Here is a 21,949-nt window from a genome sequence, read left to right as displayed (position 1 = left end):
ATCGAGAGTTATCACATTAATAAATAAATAGCAAAAGAAATCACAAGTATCGCAGTTTTAGCCATACAAGAGTAAATTAAAAAATATTGTTTTCTATCTTTACAATCTTACGTAATTGGCCAAAACGGTTTTAAATTTACAATATATATTGTCAAAACATTACAAAAGTTTTTGGCATTAAAATAAAAATAAAAATAAAATCGTGGTGGAAAACAAAAGGTAAATTAATGGAGAATTATATTACAAACTTGTACTATTTTTGAAACTTAATTAAAAATTATAGTTTTTATACCATACACCCATAGGGTGAAATGGTATATTAAAGTCGCCAAAATGTATGTAACAGGCAGAAGGAAGCATCTCCGACCCCACAAAGTATATATATTCTTGATCAGGATCAACAACCGAGTCGATCTAGCCATGTCCGTCTGTCCGTCCGTCTGTCCGTCTGTCCGTATGAACACCTAGATCTCGGAGACTGTAAGAGCTAGAGCCACCAAATTTGGTATGTGGATTCGTGTAGTATGTAGAGTGATCAAGTTTATTTATTTTTGCCACGCCCCTTTCCGCCCCCGCAATTTAAAAAAAGCGTTTATCTCAAAAACTATTCCAGCTAGAGACACCATATTTGGTATGTATATTAGCTTAGTAAATGCACACATTTTGTATGTGTAAAAATTTTGCCACGCCCTTTTCCGCCCCCGTAATTTGAAAAACTTGATTATCTCCCGTATTTTTTTACCTTATGCAATCAAATTTGGCACACTTAAATTTAATACTAATATCTAGCAAAATACCAAATTTGATCAAAATCGGACAAAAAACAGTCGAGTTATGCATATAAACGTTTTTCCATAAGGCCGGAGTTGGCCGTTGACTGGTGGGGGCGCTAGGGTGCTCGTATGATTGAGTGAGCGAGATACTAAGATATGCTTGTAAGAAGCATGTGAAAATGCATTTGTTTAATAAAGTTGAAATATTTGCTTTACTGGTGTATGGTATACCTAAGTCGGCGAGACGACTTACTTACTTCATTTTCTATTTTAGATAGAGTATAATAAGACAATAAATATGCATGAGGAAATATGCAATAAAACAAAAAAAAATACCTATTCTAAACGTTAAAATTCCTCATGCAGAATTAGAAAGGAAGCTGATCTTAAAAGAAATCAGAAATCTTAATTCAGGCAGAATTGCAATAATGTTAACTTCGATTTGACTGGATTTAAAGATATTCAGAGCTAAATTACATTTTGTGACTCGTTTAGCAACTCAATCAATGCTTAAGGGAAAAGTATTACCGTTTTTGGTCAAACTCGAATTCTGATTTACATATTTGAAAAGTTCAGCTGTCTGTCTGATCGGGCTTTGTGAAGGCATTCCTATAAACATTAGCATTTCCTACATAGTTTAATACACTTATTAAAATCTTTTTTTTTGAATACACGCTGAAAGGTTTTTGCTTCGACACCTTTTAGTACACGGAAAGTTAGACCACTGTATTAACGTATATAAAAAATATGCTAAGTAAATTTCTCAAAAATACACAAAACTTTAGATTGTTAATCTATATAGTATTTAATCTCTCATGATGTTCATGTTTCTATGTATATAATATGCTTTTCTAGAGCCGTTCATGAATGCCAATTAGAAACTTCTTGACTTAAATTGCAATTGGTAAAGCCAATGCACCACGTGCCCAGATTACCTTGGCTTACTTTTTTTCGCTTTTGTTGTTGTTGCTATTGTTTGCTATTGCTATTCTATTTGCTACTGTTGTTATTGTTGTTTAAATACATTGTTAGCTTAATCGTCAAAGTTTGAGTGCAGCCACAACAAATCGCACAAATGGCAATGGAGAAAGAAGCAGAGAATAAAATATGGTCGAAAGATTGTGGTTTATGACATGCAACCAAAGACCAAAGAACCGAAAGCCGGCGACTCTGCCATGCTAATAATGAATGTGGGCCATAAATTTGCGGCATTTTCCATCCCCCGTTCCATTTCCATTTATAACGAAAAGCCAACCATTGCATGAGAAACTTGTGCACTTTTCCATCGTTTATGCACAGCTCTGTGTTACTTTTTAGCCATTTGAAATCCAATAGAAAAGATGCTCAACAATTTGAGGTTAGCTTTAAAATTAGGTTAAATTCTTTATGTTTTTACAGTGCTGTTTCATTTTTGAGGTTTGCAAAGTTTTCAGTAAAATCGATCTTATCTTACTTATTGTTAGTTATGTTGTTTACCAATTGCTTGTTTTTCGTCATCGTTTGATTGTTTAAGGAAAAATGTATGTAGATCTTTCGGGAATATTTTAAACTTTGCAAAGCTTTAATCCGAACTTAAAGATTACTTTGTGGTAAACAAAAAACTGATATATGAATTCTAAAAATCGGTTGTAAATCGATAGATTTGGAGATTCACTAAGTTTAGGATTATTTGAGATATTTTTAAAACAATCTTCCTGTGATACTACTTTTTTTCCTCAGACTGTATTTTTGCCAATTTCTAACCGATTTCTCAATTACATCGAAATTTATCATATTTCAAAATTGCATTTGAATATACACCTTATGCATCATGATTTTTCGCGAAAATGGCAAATTTATTTCTGGAGATTTTAATGCAGATTGAAAGACATTATTCTAACTTGAAAATAAAGACATTACTTTTCAAATTTTCCAATAATCAACTAAATTATAGCATCATGAAATTCAGGTCGATTGAAATACATTGCTGTTTAACGGTATTGACTCGCTTGTAAAGATTGATAATTAGCATTATTTACATCGAATTGTAAACAAAATTAAAAGCTTTAAAAAGTGATATCATTTAAAAAACCTTGCAAAGTTAAGAGGTTTTAAAAATATGTGCTATATGGCTGATTAGCCATTGCATCAGCCACACCAAGGAAATCCAAAAACATTTCAACATCTTTTTTAACTTTGAAACTAAAATAACATTTACGAGAAGTTGAGCAAAATAGTTTAACAAACTACAGACTACAGAAAATTCTAGCAATCCTCAGTTACAAGTTTATCCAACATTAAGATAAGATCCAACAGAATTTAGATCTTAGAATAAAACATTGGTTTACATTTTTAATTCAAAGAATTGTTTAAATTGCTATCCTCTATCTATGAGTACTATATTTTATTCCACTTTCTATTATTCTTTCCGGTTTGGAAAGCTCTAATGCATTTGGTTAGGGTTAGGGGTAGAGTTGGGCGAAATCACAAAAGTCGTCAACTTGACTTAAAAGTGCCGAATTCATTTCAAACTCAACGCATCAACTAATTCCGATTACAAATCCCATGTCAAGGAGAAAATTGTATAACTTTGAAAGGACAAAAAGGGAAGTTAGCTAAGCTGCTTTGTAAGGACGACCAACTAACTTTTACTTTATTTTGTTTTGTTTCGTATTTGTATTTGTATTTGTCTTGTGCACAACAATTTGTGTATGTACGAGTATTTGTATTTGCATTTGTGTAGCAGCACAATCAAATTTGAGCAACCCAAAACACCAAAAACCTATGGCAATATGGTAATACCATGAACACCAAATATGTATATACTCTTTCGCCAATTTGATTCGCACAGTAATGGCAATAGCAGATATGCTTGCCATTTTGCAGAGAGTAGCAGGTAAACAGAAGGAAGGCAATAGAGAGACACGTACCTATAGAAAACAAATAAAAATAAAAGGGGGAAGTTGACAGACAAAGCCCTTTGTTTGTGCTCACGTCCAAGCGGAAAGACAACTGAAGACAAATGCAAAGATTTAAACGCTCAACGAAGCAGCGAAGTGGACCCGCAACGATAAGCGGCACCTGGCACTATGCATCTACATTATCAGCATTATAATCATCATCCTCATCATCATCAGCATCATCATCAGAGGCAACAACGTTGAGAGGCTTTCACCTTGAGTCTCTAAGAATTCGCGTATTTATGGCAATTAAATTGTCTTTCATGCCACAAGTCCTTTACTCGCTTTATGAGCACAAAGATAAACCTGGCTCAGGGCATTTAAATTAAGCCATTTCAAAACGGAATTTAGAGTAGGTTAAGTTTGTGGCACATACTCACAGTATGAGGTATATAGTTACACCTACAACATACACGCACACACCTTTGTATATGGTATATTGTGTGTATACTGACACTTAAAAAGTAGTACAGTTTCATTCTTCATAACTCACACAAAGAAGAGAAAAATGTGCATGGCAAGCCCCACTATAAGCATAATTAACAAATTTATCTAGATAAATTACCTAAAATTAAAGTCTTAGTTAACTAGTCAATAAAATCTTAATACAGTTCAGGAATAAATCTGCTGAAATATCATTACACATCGATTGAAGTTTAAATATATGTAGATACATTGAGATAATTTCAGTGTATCAATTATCATGGACAAACTTTGTCGGTTAATCCTTTTCAGATGTTAAGAAATCTATAAAAAGTTTTCTTCTTATTTTGATGAACACGGAAATTCTTTTGCCTTGGAAATTGTTGTTATTTTTATTTCAATTTGTATTGAATTTAATATGAAAATTTAAAAGTTTTCCTTTCAGCATGAAACTATGCAAGAAGAAATTTTGTTTCCTCGCCAACGTGTAATTACATCAAAGTAATTTGATTAATATGGGCAAGTAAGTGCATTCCGCTTGGACCGTCACCCGGATGGATAGTCGGCGGATGGGCCTGAAAAAGTTTGCTTTCGCTGCGTATATGAATAAGAGTATGGGGAGGTAAAAACATGCTGCATACTTATGGGCGTCGCAGGTGGGAAGTGAAAGCCACCCCCAAAACAAGCTGAGCTCTCTTGCTCTTGCTCTCTCTCTTTTATTCTTTCGCTCAATACATCTATCTCATTTTCGCTCGCTTTCTCTTTGGATCTCATTCCCCTTGTCTCTTTATAACTCTCTCCCAGTTTCTCAATGTGTGCGTATTTCATATTTATGCGCCCCTCACCGCCCCAACCACCCCATTTTCCGGCGCTTGGGCTCCTGTCTATTTTTGGAGTTTTGGTTCGAGTTTCTTTCGCGTGCTTGTTGGATTTATATATTTTTTTCTTCTGTTGTTTGCCTTTAAATCGGTGCTCTGTGTCAGGGCTCTGCTCTCTAGCACCCAGTACCAGGGCAATATTATCGATTTTCGTCCCCGTTGTTTTCATGCCCATTTGCGCTTTGATCTAAACGAAAGAACAAAAGAAACTAGACGACACATAAGGCGAAAGTCAATAAATTGTGGATTTTCCCTGCTCTCAAGTTCAGTGTTGCTTTTGATTTTCCATTTGCCATTTCCCATTATTCGCCACAGCTGGAGAGTTGCGATTAGTTGTATGCAGGGGCACAAGAAAGATGAGAACAAAACAAAGGCAAATGTCATAAAAAAGGCAAGTTAGTGGGTAAAAAAAAAACAAAGGGGCTGAGAAAAGCAGTGAGAGGAAGAAAAAGAGAGAGCCAGAAAGCTAACACACTTTGTGATAAAGAGCCTACAAACAGTTTCTGCCTTCAATTAAACTCCTTAAAGTATGCACCGAATCGTTATCTCTATCTATCTTTAGGCTATATAATAGCTTCTTAGATTGAATTTAATTAAAAGATCGATTAAATACTTGCTTTTTAATTAACATTAATAACTTTCAACAAAGTTTTTCTCATCGTAAGGGATAAGGTATCACATTTCTATATATCACATTATTAACTATTTTACTATAAATCTCCATAGCTCAATAGAACTGTAACTAAATTACAAATTTTAATGTAATTAGAATACAAATTTGTCATTTGGCTGTATACGAAAATATTCTTTACATAATCATAACTTAAGTTTAATAACTCAACTAAGATTGTGATTCTTTTGCAATATTAAAGAAACGAATTTTTTATTCAATTGAAAAACTGTTGGCATTCAATAGATGAATCCTGTAACCAGCCAGCTGGTACGTCAGTGACGCATATCTGGGTCAAACTATGCAACTTTGACCTGATTTGCAGTAGGCCGACTATCTATGTATCTATTTTATGTGTACATAAGGACATACATACGTATGTACCTACATATATATGAGTCTATGTACATAGATTTAATTTGCTGGCACAGTCAAAGTATTAATGAACGATAATGTGTGTTTTGTCCATTGCAAATCAATGTTGTCCAACCTTAAAGCGGAAACTGGCCAAAAGGATGGGCAGTGCGCCAGTATGTCTAAAGACTCTATTATTACCATTATGTCGATGTCGATGCCGATGTCCAAATCGCTGGGCATGACATCACAGGGCAAGGGGGAGGGGATGCAAACGGAGACGTAGCCACCCTCGTTGGGGGAGGGGGACGGCGGGGATTATGGAGAGGGCTGGCCACATCGAGCCAGCCGAGTTACCGGCTCTTCATGCCAAATGGGGTGTTAGCTAGGATGAATGGTGGATGGCCCAACAACAAAACACAAATTTAAGGAACCATAGCAAATAGGCAAAATGGGTAGCAGCAAAAAAAAAAATAAAATAAAATAAAATAAAAACACTAAATCACGTGCAGGAAAAGTTTGTATTTGCAAAGCAAAAGATATAATCGAAAATTAAAATACAACTTTGTTTTATAATCTGTAAAATATATTTTACATACTTGCTCTAACTATAAAACTATAAAAAACACGCACCTTTTTATGCATATGTATATATTTATATATAAATATATATATATATATATACGTTATTATATATATATATTTTATAATATTCTCTGTATTTATTTATATATATATATATTTTTGTTTTATTTATACATTTCCTTTTTGCCTGTCTCAAGCAATTTTACAAATTTTCTTCAATTTTTTGTTGATGTTTCTTTTTTGTTATATTTTGGTTTTTTTGCTTTTGAATCAGAAAAAAAACAACACAAAAAAAAATTTAAACACTAAATTCTTCCTTTTCGAATTTTGTTGTTGCTGGTTGTTGTTGTTGTTTTCCACGCCGACGCCAAGGAAAAGCAAAAATGCAATAAAAAAAGAAAAAGTAACAAGAACAAGAAGCAAAAAAAAACAATCACAAAACTATTTGCACGCTTTTGATTGGCTTGTACGGAAAATCTGAGGAAAATTCGAGCATTAGCGCGGCACGAACTCAAAATACAAACTGCATGCAAAAGCGGCCAGAGAAAATGGCAAAACGCAGAAAAGGCCAAAAATGTTTTCTTTTACGAGAGAACAAACAGAGGGAGGAACTCTCACTAGAGACATTGAGCCTGCGCACTTGACAGAAGCTTTTATCATGGGCTTAGTTTAAAGGGGGGTCACTTTTACATAACCCCACATGTTTATTAAATTTATTATAAAACAACAATAACATTCATAATTATTGAGTTTTTCATATTTTGGTAACACAACGTCAATTTTGGTAATAACTAATTGTTAGATTGATATTAAATTATTCAACTACCACCCTATGTAAGTATTTTCTTAAGGGAGCGTAAATTGGCTTAACAGAGAGCGCAAAAGAGAGAAAAGTTTTTGTTTATCGAGTAAGCCAAACCAAAAAACTTAAGGCGCTCTTTTCAAATTTTTACAAAACAGTAATAATGGTTTAACAAAACACTGTTGAAACATTAAACAAAACCAGCAGTATTTTCGTTGTTCGAACATTGGATTAAAGAATGAATGGATAAATTCTACGTAAGATATCGAGTTAGTTCTAAATATACTTTGGTAAATTTCTTGATTTTTGTTTGTATTTGCAATGGATATAAATCCAACAAGTCATTTGCTTTGTTATCCTTGCCTTCTTTGTGTATCCAAGCCAAATACTTCATATTTCATACATCACTGTCTAGGGCCGTCTAATTTTTTTTTCTAATGCCACGAACTTCGCCTTACGTTCGAGTGCATTCTGGTGTAATCCCCTAGATCTGCGCTCTCGCCCACAAGTATATAAAACACCCACATTCTCACACACAACACACACAGAGACATACAGGACCCCCACACAAGTTGGCAAACAAATGGAGCAGCCTGAAAGGGTCTTGGGGGATCAGGGTAAGGAGCTTATGGAGAGACACAGACAGCTTTTACGTTTATTTGGAAGACAATATTTTTGGTAAGCAGAGATGGGTTGTAATGTCAATATCGTTTATTTTTAAACCTAAATGTTATTAGTGGGAGTTACAAATTTTTCCATCCCAAATGCTAAATTTGCCGTCAACATTTTTGATTTGCCGCTGAAAGATTCAAATTCTGCAACGCGAATTATCGATGACCGAACGAGTACCACAATGTTTACAGTGTTGGACAACGGCTGGTCGTGGCAGCTGGCGACCAGTTTTGCAAAACGTAGATGTTAGAAAAAATATTAACAAAAACAGTTTGTCGCTGGTTTTATACATTCTAATAGACAACAATTTATCTGCTCAGAAAGAACACACCAATGAAGTATAGAAGAAACTGCATCTGAACCGCATTTCTTAGGTGAGTTGAAAGTGCGCGTTATCCGTAAGTTTGTCCGTCGCTGATTGATTCCCATTCTTCTATAGAAAATGTCATCCACATCGGCTGCGGCATCCAGTGCAGCAGCCGGCTCGAACTCAAAGACAGAGGTTCGTTATGTGACCGAAGTGCCCAGCAGTCTGAAGCAATTGGCCCGCTTGGTGGTGCGTGGCTTCTACTCTTTGGAGGATGCCCTGATCATTGATATGCTGGTTCGCAATCCCTGCATGAAAGAGGATGACATCGGCGAATTACTGCGGTTTGAGAAGAAGCAATTGAGGGCGCGAATTACCACCCTGCGCACAGACAAATTCATCCAGATCCGACTGAAAATGGAAACGGGACCGGATGGCAAAGCACAGAAAGTGAATTACTATTTCATCAACTATAAGACCTTTGTTAATGTCGTGAAATACAAATTGGACTTGATGCGCAAGCGCATGGAGACAGAGGAAAGGGATGCAACCAGCCGGGCCAGCTTCAAGTGCTCCATGTGCTCAAAAACCTTTACGGATCTCGAGGCGGATCAGCTGTTTGACATGGCTACATGTGAGTTTCGTTGCACATATTGCAATAGTTCGGTGGAAGAAGATAGTGCGGCTATGCCCAAGAAGGATTCGCGTCTCATGCTGGCACATTTCAATGAGCAGTTGCAGCCACTGTACGATCTTCTGCGAGAGGTAGAGGGCATTAAGCTAGCTCCGGAAGTACTCGAACCGGAACCTGTGGATATAGATACCATTCGAGGTATAGCTAAGCCGAATCCCATGCGTCCCGATGGGCTGGCTTGGTCGGGCGAGGCGACACGCAATCAAGGCTTTGCCGTCGAAGAGACACGGGTAGATGTCACCATTGGGGATGATGATGGGTCGGATGCAGTGGTTCAACGTAAATCTCGACCCATTTGGATGACAGAAAGTACTGTAATAACCGATACGCCAGACGGAGAAGCGGACAGCCTAGCACCTAGTGCATCTGGGGCTGGAGGTCAACGCAATCGCAAAGAGAATGAAGATATTATGTCGGTTCTGTTGCAACATGAAAAGCAACCGGGCCAAAAGGAACCTCATATGAAGGGCATGCGTCCGTCAGGGTCCTCGGACGCCAATTCAAGTGATGACGAAAAAGAAATTTCCAACGCCAAGAAGCGTAAGTGTCAAAAGCTCATTTTTCATTGTGTAGTTTGGTTCAAAAAAAGTAACTTGAGTTTTATTTAAAGCCGACTTGGATTCCGAGGATGATAATTACATCAACTCCGATTCAGGCGATGATGGTGATGATGTTCCCACGGTTTTAGTGGCTGGACGTCCACAGCCCTTGGATCAAATCGATGATAAACTAATTGCCCAAATGACCCCGCAAGAGAAGGAGAACTATATACATGTCTATCAGCAGCACTACAGCCACATCTATGATTGAGATCAAAAGCTAATGTACAAAATCGTTTATCTGGATTGGCTGACTGAGAATTAGGAATATATATATATATTTATGCATATAGTGTCATTTGTAGACTTAAGTTTGCATATTAAGTTGAATTGCAGTGTACAAAACGAAAAATTTATCAATTGAAAATTGTTTTCAATTTTTTTTTTTAAAAATCGACACATGTTTCCACTGGTTCATAACTGGTTCCACAAAATATTTGGATGCCAGCGCATTGTGCAAAAAAAAAAGCCAAAATGTTAGCTTTTTTTGGCACGTCTAAGCCATAAATGGGCTGAAACGATGGCACTGATTTCTATTGCTCCGGTCAACAACAGCTGTTCTATACATTTATATTTTTATTTGCAAACACAACCGCCGCCGATATTTGGTATTGTGGGCGTACCTACGGTTTCATATATGTGTTAATTAGTGGGCCATAGATAAGCGTCACCGCCGTAGTAGACGTAAACAAGAACTATGCACGCACACATATTAAATAAAGTCCAATAGGAATCGTGTTGTTCAGTTGAGATTTGGATGCGTTTCTTGCCGGACGTGCTCCGAGAGTGATCCATTACCCACAATTAAAATACATTTGTATGTGTATAAAATGACTCGTCAATTTGCTAAATAAATACAGTCTAAAATCGGTCTGTGATAACAATAATCAAATTATATCCATGTATTTATGTAAAGTACACAGGGTAATTGAGTGGATTATGTCTGATTTATAATTACAAATATACATATGTACATACTACCCAAAAGAAACGTGATACACACCAACACACACACACGCACGCACACATAAACATTTTAACCAGAATTCAATTTCATAGTGAGAATTTATATGCTAGTGTAAGCATAATTTGTGAATGAATTGACAAAAATTATAAGAGAGTTTTGTCGGTTGCCAGGGTAACGAAGTCTCGTCTCCTAAATAGGCAATCAGACAAATCCCATGTGTGTTATTGATCTTAATTGAATTGCGATTCAATTGATCATAATTGCTATATCATAGACCCGGCGGATAAAATGAAGATGGCCGTCGATAAGGAGCTGCTGCCCATGAAGGCGCATTACTTTCTCTTCAATGCTGGTAAGTTCAACTCATTAAGTTGAGTGAAATTTAATATCGCTTACATCAGCCAACCATAACAACAACAACAAGAACAACCAGCTGAACAAGTGCCGGCGGGCCAAAAGCACGTGTACAACAGTGGGCCATAAATCGTCAGGTCTGCATACACACACACATACATCAAACATAAGCCAAGTATTTTGTTGGTCCAAAGTTTTTCCAAATCCCATTGAAATATGTAGTATGTATAGCGCCAACTTGATCGTGGGAATTAAAATATGCATGAACAATTGAAATTAACAACTTATGTCCCCGAACAAAAGTGTGAAGATAAGAAGAGAGTCCCTATAGAGATAACGATAGAATTATTCGAACAATTCTATTGTCGATTATAGTTGGAAATATGTATTGTGTATACAAGATAACCCAAAAACTGGCTACATATTCATACATACATATATGTACATGTATGCATAAAGGGGTGATAATTATTGTGGGAGCTACCGGGAAATGTGAACTTAATGCGTGAACAGCATTATGAAATTTCAATTAAAATTATTATGACAAATATTATTAAGACTCGAGCATGATTTTTAAAGATAATGACAAAGACCGATTGCGACAAGGGTAGATGTTTCAATTGTTTCACATTTTCAAGTTTTAGCTGATTTCTTAAAAAATGTTCCATTTTCAGCTATTTTCAAATATTTTGCTACTCCTCAAAAAAAATACTTCTCTTGCCTTGATAATGTTATTTCATTTAAAGCATTCAACATTCTTTTACATATGTATATTTCCTTTTAGAAAGTAAATACAATCACATAATTAAAAAACAGTTCTGGGAATCGCATTAGTCAACACAATTCTGAAATTGAGCTTGCCATTGTTTTTTTTTTTTATGTTTAGTAAAGTTCTTTAGAAATGTATACCAAAATTAAAAAAAGGAAACTCATCAACAAAGCCCCGTCTCAATGGAGACAAACCCAGCTAATGCTACTTATTCTCCCACCACCCACCTGCTGCCACTTTTTATTGTTGAAGCTAGCCACTTTAATCAATTAAATGTCTTCATATACTTTAGTAAATTAATTGAAGAGTCACTTTGTTATTAGTTAAATGCTCCAATTTTGTGTCTATGGACTATGTAACTACAGATAAAAACATTTCATGTTTTTTATCGTTTAAATCATTATCTGATAGTTGCGTTTTGTTTTTATATTTTTTATATATATGTACATATGTATGTATGTATATGTGTTTTCATATTGTCTGACGGCCACGTTTTATCTGTTGTCCACCCGCACACTTAAACGGGTTAATCTATTTGCATGTTATATTTGGTTTTCACTACTATTAATATACCCATACATACATTCTATGTGTATCTATCATTAATTCCCTTTTTTTAGGCACCGCACCTGTTGTACCCTTTATGCCAACTTTGGCTCTGCAATTGGGCTACTCCTCGGTGGTAGTGGGCACCATGTATATGATCTTACCCATTATTGGAATGCTGGCAAAACCCCTTTTTGGCTACATTGCAGATCGGTAAGATGCATAAGATATATATACATATTTTATATCGGTTTAATTATCTCTCTCTCTATCTTTCTACATAGTTTTCATCGCCATCGTTGCCTCTTTTTGAGCGGACAAATACTCACTGGAGTTGCCTTTTTTATGATCATGTTTGTGCCTGCAGTGGAGAAACCACTGCCCGAAGTCCAGTTCCATAGCCATGCGGGCGTGGCTAGTATCAGACACTGTTCTCCATACAGTGAAAATGTGGAGAGCAATTTGGAATCCCATTATGGCAACCGAAGCCTAAACTGTGATATGAAATGTGACGCGAAGCCCTTTATGTGGGATATTGTATGTGAGAATTGGTTGAATGAAACTGTGAATTGTGAGATGGATCGGAATAGTTCCTTGTTGGAATTCAGTACGACAATAAGTATGAATGACATTTTGGAGATCAATGAAAATGACAAGAAGTGTCTACACTTTCTCATACCCCGTGATCATGGAGTTGTGGCCGGCAAAAATCGTACACTCTATAGCCCAAAGGAGAAACAGTATTTCGAGGCCAATTGTCGGATGGATTGCCATGATGATTACATCAAGAATCAGTTGAGAGAGAGTGCAGTGATTAATACGAAGGGTGCCATGGGTCTACCGGAGTTTTGGTTCTTCTTTGGCATGTTGATCATCAGTTGGGTGGGCATGGCCGTTGTGGTGAGCATTGGTGATGCCATTTGCTTTGGAATTCTAGGCGAAAGGCATCATCTATATGGGAAGCAGCGCCTTTGCGGTTCCTTGGGTTGGGGCCTCTTTGCTCTGCTAGCTGGCGTTTTGGTGGATCAAATGTCGTCGGGTGACGTCAATAAAAATTATACAATTGTCTTTTGGATGGCATTGGTTATAATGGGATGTGATTTCTTTGCCTCTACCAAATTGAGGGTAAGTAAAATGAAAATAACCCACAAATCCATCTGTTTTAAATTGACTGTTTTCTTTCTGACCATTATCTTAGCATGCCCAAAAACATTTATCATCCAATATACTGAGAGATGTTGGTCAAATGTTCCTCTCATTTCGCTGCATAGTATTCTTTCTATGGTGCGTGGCAATTGGCCTTGGAACGGCATTGATTTGGAACTTTTTATTCATTTATCTTGAGGAATTGGATAAGGCCTACGATATGGGTGATAGTTCCATTAAGACTCTGGAAGGTCTTGTAATGGGCATACAATGTTTTGGCGGTGAATTGCCATTCTTTTTCCTATCTGGCTGGATTCTAAAGCGAATGGGTCATGTGAATGTCATGAGTCTCGTGCTATTTGCATTTGGTGTACGTTTCATTCTGTATTCCATGCTGCAGAATCCCTGGTATATACTACCAATAGAGCTGCTGAACGGTCTCACTTTTGGCCTATTTTATGCAACGATGGCATCCTATGCCAGTATTGTGGCACCACCCGGCACAGAGGCCACCATGCAGGTGAGTACCGAGTGATTCAGCCTATCGAAATGGTATCGTTTACATTGAATTCTACACTACACAGAGTCTGGTTGGTGCCATCTTTGAGGGCGTGGGCGTATCAATGGGCAGTCTAATTGGTGGTTTACTCTTTGATTCAGTCAGCGCACGAACTACATTCGAGATATTCGGAATTGCTGCCTTCATTATCTTCATTATACATGTCATCATTCAAATGATTCTACAACGCAATGGAAACAGTGGCGTTGAAAATGGTAAGGCAAGAGAATCAATCTCAGAGTCTACCGTATCCGTTGAGAGGAGGGAGGAGGAGGGTGCTAAAGTGGACCAGTTGGCCAACAATAAGGCAAAAACTGGTTTTAGTGATGTCGATTTGTCCAGTTGATGACAAAAACATCTAAAAACTTACTTAAATAAATAACTTGTAAGCGAGAAAAGATTGACAACTCTTCGTGAATTGTCACTTGATACAAATAACAACTTTAAAATAAGAAAGTTGAAACATTTCCACTTGGTATTCTGAATTCGATGCTTTATTTTACTTTCAATTCTTGCCAAAACTTGTTTGTATACTGATTGATTTGAAATCAGTATGATTTATTGAGAGTTTCTTCTTGGAAAAAACTAATATCCTACTAGATTTTGTTTTCATTACAGTAAAATATAAGTTGTCTGCACAGAAAGAACTCCGTAAAGTATACTAAAGTTTTCTTTAAAACAAATAATCGCATAATTTTTAGCCTATTTCAAAAAGGCAAATGTCAATTCAACTCAAGCGAATTTAGTAAAAATATTTACATCGATAGAAAACAAATATTTAACCATAGATAGAAAAATTTGGCACATTTACTTAATGTCATATAAAATGCAAACCAGATTTCGTATTTAAATCAAATCAATTGACTTGAAAAGATTATTAACTTTGTATATATAAAGTATATATCAAAAGACAACATAATAAAAATCTAAGATATTCCAAAACCCATAAATTTGGTTTGATCATAAGAAACGTTTTCTGTTTGTAATCTCGCAACCGATCCGATCACAAATTCTTATGAATAGATTGTTGATGGGGAAAAAGAGAGTTTTTGATTAAAATTTTCCATTACTCACCTGATTACAAAATAAAAACTTAACAATTATATGGTTTAAATGAAAAATGTCAATTCTTCAGGCATAGTATATGTATGTAGTATAGTTGATGTAATAATGGATGATCCGTTCAGCAGATGAAAATGATTTGCTGATCGGGCGATAGATGAATATGATAGTTTTCCAATTTTTAATGGAAATGCCTGAAAAAGTAATTAAAAGTTGTTTTATTGTTTTTTTATTTAAATATAACATTTTGTTTCTAATATTTTTTGTATATTTAACATTAATTGTATCTAATGAATCCGTTTGTTTTTTGTAGGCACTGTCAAGTATTTTGCACCGACAGATGCAATGCACATGCTGAATGATCAGGAATATAGTAGTGTTAGCTAAGCTATCCCAAGATGGATGTTCAAATCAGAAAAACAAAAAGAAAAACATAAAAACAAATACCAAAATCAACACCAACAACTCTACCTGGGAACAACAAAATCACACGATTCTACATATGTATATATATATAAGAATCTTTATATATATATATGTATATGGTATATATATATATATATATATATATTGTTCTACCACTTGAGTCGCTGCTGCTGCTGCATGCTGAATTAGTTTTAAAGTTGTAATCAAGAAATTGTATTGTAAACGTGCTTTAATTTCTTTCCTTTTTTTATTGTGTAGTTGTATGTAGTAGTTAATTAGGCCTTGGCAACAAATCATCTACCGCAATCTCATGCCTCGACTATACACCCATTCAAACAGAGACACACACACACACACATCTACATACGCACACTCATAAGCATATTGAAAATCTATTTAAACATAAAAAGGATGAACTTTATGCATGCCTTACGAAGAACATGAATTTCATTTGAGCTGTGAATGTTTATCTGCTATCTTTACCACACACACACACGCATACGCACACATACACTCGCTCTTATACACTATTTAATTATATATATATATATATTTAAAATATGTTATGGATTATTATACATTATATATTATATGTATACGTATTGTAGTTTAAGTATTGGCTACTTTAATTAGATTGGACTCTTCATCTAACTATATTTTCAACTGCAGCTACAAAATCTCCAAAAGTATTTACTTAATTATACAACGAATGGTTATTGTTAAAAAAGGAAAAAAAAAAACCACAAATACAAGAAAAAGACATAAGAAACAGTAATCTTTACCTACATATAGTAGTTAATTTGTAATTATACCGTCAATGTAATCTAGGTTTCTTCCATTTATTTCTTCCGTGTGGCGTCTATTGCCCTTGGCTCCCAATAAGCGACTCCTCGTGCTGTTGCTTTTCCAGTTTGCGTTGATAATCGCGCTGTTTGCACGCTGCCACATTGGCGGCTCGTTTCTGTAATCGGAGAGTACAATACAATGTTAATAAATATAATGGTTAAAATTTCTGGTTATCTCAATTGTAAATGACAATATTCAATTACCTTTAAGTCTTTTGTGCGCTGGTAAACATTTTGCATTTCCTTTTTGATGCGTGTCAATTTTTCTTTGTATCGTTTCACATCGTTCATCTAAGTTGACGAAAAATTTTAATCGGTTATGTACATTTACCTTAATATACTTTGTGTATTTAAATTATTATGTACATATACGATTAGAGAATATACATATATGTGTATGTATAACAATTGTTCGTTTTGTCAATTACTTTGTTGCTTTATTTACCCAAACCGGCTAAGATTAGATTATATAGTTATATAGCCTAATTTGATTAGAAGTACCTTTTCAAGTGCATGCTCGTAGTTTCAAATTTTGAAATATATTCATTTAAATAATCTGAGTAGCACAATTTAATGGTAACCTAGTTATAAGCTTGTTTTTATTTTCAAAATTGAGTCGTGTCTAAGTTGAATTGTTTAACAATTGCACTCCAAATATTTAGTTTCGGTTGCTAAATCATTTCGTAGCAGTCGGTTTACAAATTGACCTGATGGTTTTATAGAATTTTTGGGTATAGACTCTTATAAGGATCGTGAAACTAAGCCCTCATTTTCATGTACTTACCATATCATTCAGTTTGGCCACTTCACTGCAATCTAGTTTGTATTTCTCCTTGGACAAGTCAATGTAGATTTTGTTTTGCCTTCCACTGGGTAAATTAACAAAAATGAGAAAATTACTGGTTTTTATCATAAATCTATGTACGTACAGTGGCTGCAATGGACTTTCAAATTTTGAAATTTCTTAAAAACTCTTAACTTTGCGAATCTGTAACGTTGCCAAATTTTAACCGATTTTCGAAAGTAATATCTCATTCTCAATCTTAAAAACTCAATTCTCGAACTGTTATTATTAGGTCATCTTCTTAAGAGAGACAATAAATACCAAAGAGCAAATTATTTCAATAATCCTGAGTTTTATGGAGGTCTAATGTAGTTATTAATTTGTAGCATTCATTTCAAGAACTTAAATTTTGACCAATTTTCACAAAAAGTAATGGTTTTTTTTCAAAAATCGTCTTGAATTCTCAAGTATGGTAAATTCCAATTTTGTATGATATACAACTTTTTCAAATCGGTTAGAAATTCCTGAAAAAACAAATGCAGATTGAAAATTGTTAAATTTTCGTTCATGCTCTAAATTGGCATTTTCTTATTTGCATTATAAACCCGAAAACCTATCTTTACGTTTTCAGATTGTTTCACACTGAATTGACACCATTATAGAATCAGAGTACTGCGTGGAAAATTTTTGGCTACCACTGTACATAAACAGACTAATATATTTATAAGTAAATACATACATGTACATATATGTATATTTACTTACATTAATTCCTTGAGCTGGCCACGTACTCGATCCAGCGGAGGTTCAGCTATTGCTAGGATACCAGCTGAGAGTTGAGAACTGGCGCCGGCATTGTTAGTTGATGTTGTTGTTGTTGCTGGTTGTGGGTCAGATGGGGTCTTTACAGGATGTGGTTGCTGTTCTTGTTGGGTTTCCATTTCTCTTTCGCCATCGCTGATAGTGAGTTCGTTGATTATGCTGCAAAAATATTATACTTTGAATGACAACAATAATTAAATCGTTTAATTTCTTATTTTACCTGTTTAAATTGCTGCTTTTTAACATAATAAGATAAGAAATGCTTAGCAAAGTTGTCAACTAAAAACGAAGCAACAGCTGATTAGATCCAGGGCTGAATAAATGCTCCAAGCTATGGAACCAGTTCCACTTGTAATAACATAATGATCAAATTAATAAGATCACAAAAAAGCTACTCAGTCGTACGCATGTATATACATATTCACTATACATATTTAATTTTTAATCCTCATATTAGTTATTATTACGCACGTTTGAATGTGTTTCACTAGAATTCCTCATACAATTATACGCAGCATTTTCAATGAGTTGTCCCCACCCCTGGTTGCAGCTGATTTGCGATATTAACAAAAATAAAAACTACGCGAAACCTATCTAAAAGCTGCGTGAAAAACGGGGACTCCCATTTTGTTTCACCATTGTACTGTATAGCCGTGCACAAAGTCAGTTTCCAAAAAGTGAAGGCTCATGAATTAAATTTTAATAACAATGAACAGCAAAAGGAAGACTATTAGTTTTGAGCAAAAGCTGAAAATATTAAAGCGTTACAAGTCAGGGGAAAAAGCTGCCGACATTGGCAGAAGTCTTGGCTTAGCAGTTACCACCGTTAAAACGATTTGCAAAAGAGATAATGCCAAAATATCTAAACTTGCACAAACTGTCACTCCGTTACAGTTAAAACAAATGACTAAACTAAGAAGTTCTTTGATGGTAAAAATGGAGTCTCTTCTTTGTACATGGATAGAAAACCAAACCAGCCAAGGGATGCCTATAAGTAAGAATTTAATAAAAAATGAAGCTCTATCTATTTATAACTACCTAAAAGAAATTCAGCCATTATCGAGTAGAGTCGTATCAAAGGAATTTGAAGCTAGCAACGGCTGGTTCGAGCGGTTCAAAACTAGAGCGAATTTGAACAATCTGGTTTCAGAAGGAGAGACGGCCAGTGCTGATATATCAGCATCAGAAAAGTTTCAGATAGAACTAAAAGCCATTATTGATGAAGGTGGATATTCCAGTAAACAAGTTTTGATCGTCTATGAAACAGGTCTGTTTTGGAAACGGCTGCCGTCAAGAACATATTTGTCCAAAACGGAAAAATATCGCCCTGGGCCTAAAGCTAGCAAAGATCGCCTAACACTTCTTCTGGGAGGAAATGCAGCAGGAGACTTTAAGTTTAAGCCATTCTTAATCAACCAATCGGAAAATCCGAGAGCTCTCAGGAATGTTACAAAAACTGAACTTCCTGTTTATTGGCGTGCAAATAAAACGGCATCGATGACATCCTCTCTATTTAAAGACTGGATGCACAACTGCGCTGTTCCTGAGCTACAACTTTATTGTTTTTCAGAAAAGATTGACTTTAAAGTTCTCTTATTAATTCACAGTGCTCCAGCACATTCATTATTTTGTGATGAATTTTCCGAAAATATAAAAGTAATTTTTATGCCGCCCAACACCATGGACCAGGGCGTAATATCGACTTTCAAGAGTTACTACCTACGCCGAACTTTTAAGCAACTTCTGCAAGCAACCGGCGATAATGATAAGCTATTCATGTCAATGTTTTGGAAGGAGTACAACATCAAAATGGCAATCAAAAACATAAGTCTTTCGTGGGAAGAGGTCAAGACGTCGTGTATGAATGGAACTTGGCGAAATATATGGCCAGAATGCGTTTCTAAAAATTCTCAAGACCATAATGACATTACAAACGTTTGCAAAGAGATTGCTGACTTAGCTGCTGCAGCTAAATTTGATGGAATGGGAGAAGAAGACATTAATGAGCTGTTGTCGTCAAACGAAGAAGCGCTGGACAACGCAACTTTCCTTCCCATTGCTGCGGGGGACAATGCTTTAGCGGATAATCTTCAAGCAAGTGATTTTATACCAAAAGAAAAAAAATTAACAGCTGCAAAAATATCAAATGCAATGCAATTGATTGCCCAAGCCATGGATATTTTTGCTGAAAATGATCCAGACGAAAATAGAAGTTCAATAGTTGCATTAACCGTTGCTGGCGCTCTTAATTGCTACAAAGTTCTATTAGAAAAAAAACCTGATCAACTTCAACAAACGTTAGAGCAATATTTAAAAAAAAAAACAGAAAAAACAACTGACTTTGGCGGATGAATTTGTTTAACTCTAAAAGCACTCAAAGCTGTTGTTCTATATGGATATAATATGAATTATATTCTATTTTTCATTGAAGAAATAAAATTACCTCATTTTTGAATTGATTATTTATAAGCCTTTTAATAACTATCAATAATAATTATCGCTTTCATTAAATATTTTTTATTTTGGAACCAATTAATTGAAAATTGAAAAAGCAAATGCAAAGAAAACGGTCCGCTTTAAAGACGCAAACCGAGGCTTCAGTGTAGTTTATCGGGAAAATGGGGAATATATATGTATGTATGTACATACATATATACATACTACTTTTTTTTACAGCTTACAGTTTGCGCCCTTAGGGACAATTCCTACCCCTTAACGGACAAAGGAGCTGTTAATAGCTCAAATAAATAACAAAGATCAATTGGATATAATTATGGAATCAATTAAACATCTGGACTACGATTTTTATCATACATACATGTATTTCCCCATCTGAATAACCAAGGCAAAAAGTATCCACATAGATGAAATCAGAAAAAAACAATTCTAACGTGATGAAGATATGGTATGACAGAAAATACACAATATCTAAGAATCTTTTAAAAATTTCTGTTTCTGTAATTTCAAGATAAACGTATTTTCCCGATATTACCTAGCCGTATGTTTGGGACTTTCTACCTACTTTCTATGTACCCTCCCCCTAATTACCCTACCCATATTCGATACGCTGTCATATGGCGAATAGATAGCCCGGTTTACCAAGAAAACATTTTTCGCTGTAATCACCGCCATTTCTTTTTTCCAAGGTCAAAGTCATTAGGAAAACGCAGACATTTCAGAAAATTATCTTCGATACGCGCCTACCTGCGACAGTATAAAAGTCCATGCACAAACTAAAATCGGCCTGCACTTCAAGCGATGCGCTCTAACCGACCGCATCATTTCGCTCTCAGTCGTCCTGATGATCGACCGGGCATCGCCGAAAAAATCCGGATGGATCGTCGATGGATGGATGGCAGCTGCTTGGTCCTTGCCACAACACTGACGCCTTAACCGCTTGTAGTATCAGCCAACTTAAGTTAAATTTTGTACATTTTTTAGTTAAATTGTAGCACTAAGTTCAAATTGTACATAGTCATCTAGATTATAGTTAGCCAATTGTACATAGAAACCTTTAAGGAATTCAATTCAATTCAATTGTACATATAAACTCATAACTAGCAACATTTTTAACTCAAATTGTATATAAAACATATAGCCAACTGTATAGTCAAAGTGTATATTTTAAATATACGTGATACAACATTGCAATAAAATTTAATTTACCTAATACAAATTCATACCTTCTTTTTAATTCAACTTTGTCATCTAATTGGGGAGGGAAACATTCAGGGTTTTCTAGTAACTAGCCCAAGAAAAATTTGATGACTTGGAGCGAAAACTGTTTTCCAGAATTTAAATTTTTACGGCAACATCCAATTAATATTTTGTATAGAATAATTTTTTTTTCTTGTGTTGAAGCTATCTTTGTTAGTAACTTCAAAAATTCTGTCTGTTGGTTTGAGTATTTTTATAGTTTTAGTTAAAATCTAATAATGTCGTATGAATCAGATTTCTATATCCTCCGTCTCCC

The 21,949-nt window shown here is 35.2% G+C and overlaps 3 protein-coding genes across 6 annotated transcripts; 2 read left to right on the top strand and 1 right to left on the bottom strand.

Moving 5' to 3' along the window:
* Positions 1 to 8,334: 8,334 nt before the first annotated feature.
* Positions 8,335 to 10,063, top strand: LOC6645544 (general transcription factor IIE subunit 1). Its single transcript, XM_002068075.4, has 3 exons — positions 8,335 to 8,470; positions 8,536 to 9,637; positions 9,708 to 10,063. The coding sequence occupies exons 2-3, from the start codon at positions 8,539 to 8,541 to the stop codon at positions 9,905 to 9,907; spliced, it is 1,299 nt and encodes a 432-aa protein (XP_002068111.1). The 5' UTR covers positions 8,335 to 8,470; positions 8,536 to 8,538; the 3' UTR covers positions 9,908 to 10,063.
* A 197-nt stretch (positions 10,064 to 10,260) lies between these two features.
* LOC6645543 (major facilitator superfamily domain-containing protein 6-like protein A) lies at positions 10,261 to 15,624 on the top strand. Of its 2 annotated transcripts, XM_002068074.4 has the most exons (6): positions 10,262 to 11,015; positions 12,407 to 12,545; positions 12,617 to 13,457; positions 13,531 to 13,998; positions 14,063 to 14,252; positions 15,413 to 15,624. In XM_002068074.4, exons 1-6 carry the CDS (start codon positions 10,952 to 10,954, stop codon positions 15,484 to 15,486), a joined length of 1,776 nt encoding a protein of 591 aa, XP_002068110.1. In that variant the 5' UTR covers positions 10,262 to 10,951; the 3' UTR covers positions 15,487 to 15,624. The 2 variants fall into 2 exon arrangements, with proteins under 2 accessions (XP_023033192.1, XP_002068110.1); XM_023177424.2 differs by lacking the exon at positions 15,413 to 15,624 and having other exon boundaries at positions 10,261 to 11,015; positions 14,063 to 14,902.
* Positions 15,159 to 18,281, bottom strand: LOC6645542 (biogenesis of lysosome-related organelles complex 1 subunit 6). 3 transcript variants are annotated; one of them, XM_002068073.4, is made up of 6 exons: positions 18,197 to 18,279; positions 17,920 to 18,135; positions 17,155 to 17,239; positions 16,575 to 16,661; positions 16,338 to 16,486; positions 15,159 to 15,293 (listed from the first exon to the last, which is right to left on the bottom strand). In XM_002068073.4, exons 1-5 carry the CDS (start codon positions 18,220 to 18,222, stop codon positions 16,385 to 16,387), a joined length of 516 nt encoding a protein of 171 aa, XP_002068109.2. In that variant the 5' UTR covers positions 18,223 to 18,279; the 3' UTR covers positions 15,159 to 15,293; positions 16,338 to 16,384. The 3 variants fall into 3 exon arrangements, with proteins under 3 accessions (XP_002068109.2, XP_046867877.1, XP_046867878.1); XM_047011921.1 differs by lacking the exon at positions 15,159 to 15,293 and having other exon boundaries at positions 16,098 to 16,486; XM_047011922.1 differs by lacking the exons at positions 15,159 to 15,293; positions 16,338 to 16,486; positions 16,575 to 16,661 and adding an exon at positions 16,953 to 17,077 and having other exon boundaries at positions 18,197 to 18,281.
* Positions 18,282 to 21,949: the final 3,668 nt, after the last annotated feature.

This window comes from Drosophila willistoni, assembly GCF_018902025.1.
Source record: "Drosophila willistoni isolate 14030-0811.24 chromosome XR unlocalized genomic scaffold, UCI_dwil_1.1 Seg143, whole genome shotgun sequence".
Taxonomy (NCBI): domain Eukaryota; kingdom Metazoa; phylum Arthropoda; class Insecta; order Diptera; family Drosophilidae; genus Drosophila; species Drosophila willistoni.
The sequence above is the reverse complement of the archived record's forward strand: the minus strand, read 5'-3'. Positions and strand labels throughout refer to the sequence as shown.

Coding starts and splice junctions, on each gene's coding strand:
- LOC6645544 (XM_002068075.4), top strand. CDS start 8,539: ATGTCATCCACATCGGCTGCGGCATCCAGTGCAGCAGCCGGCTCGAAC. Junction 9,638..9,707: donor AATTTCCAACGCCAAGAAGC/GTAAGTGTCAAA, acceptor TTTTATTTAAAG/CCGACTTGGATTCCGAGGAT.
- LOC6645543 (XM_023177424.2), top strand. CDS start 10,952: ATGAAGATGGCCGTCGATAAGGAGCTGCTGCCCATGAAGGCGCATTAC. Junction 12,546..12,616: donor TTTGGCTACATTGCAGATCG/GTAAGATGCATA, acceptor CTTTCTACATAG/TTTTCATCGCCATCGTTGCC. Junction 13,458..13,530: donor TTGCCTCTACCAAATTGAGG/GTAAGTAAAATG, acceptor CCATTATCTTAG/CATGCCCAAAAACATTTATC.
- LOC6645542 (XM_002068073.4), bottom strand. CDS start 18,222: ATGTTAAAAAGCAGCAATTTAAACAG. Junction 17,240..17,919: donor GGCCAGCTCAAGGAATTAAT/GTAAGTAAATAT, acceptor TAATTTACCCAG/TGGAAGGCAAAACAAAATCT. Junction 16,487..16,574: donor AGCGCACAAAAGACTTAAAG/GTAATTGAATAT, acceptor CTCCGATTACAG/AAACGAGCCGCCAATGTGGC.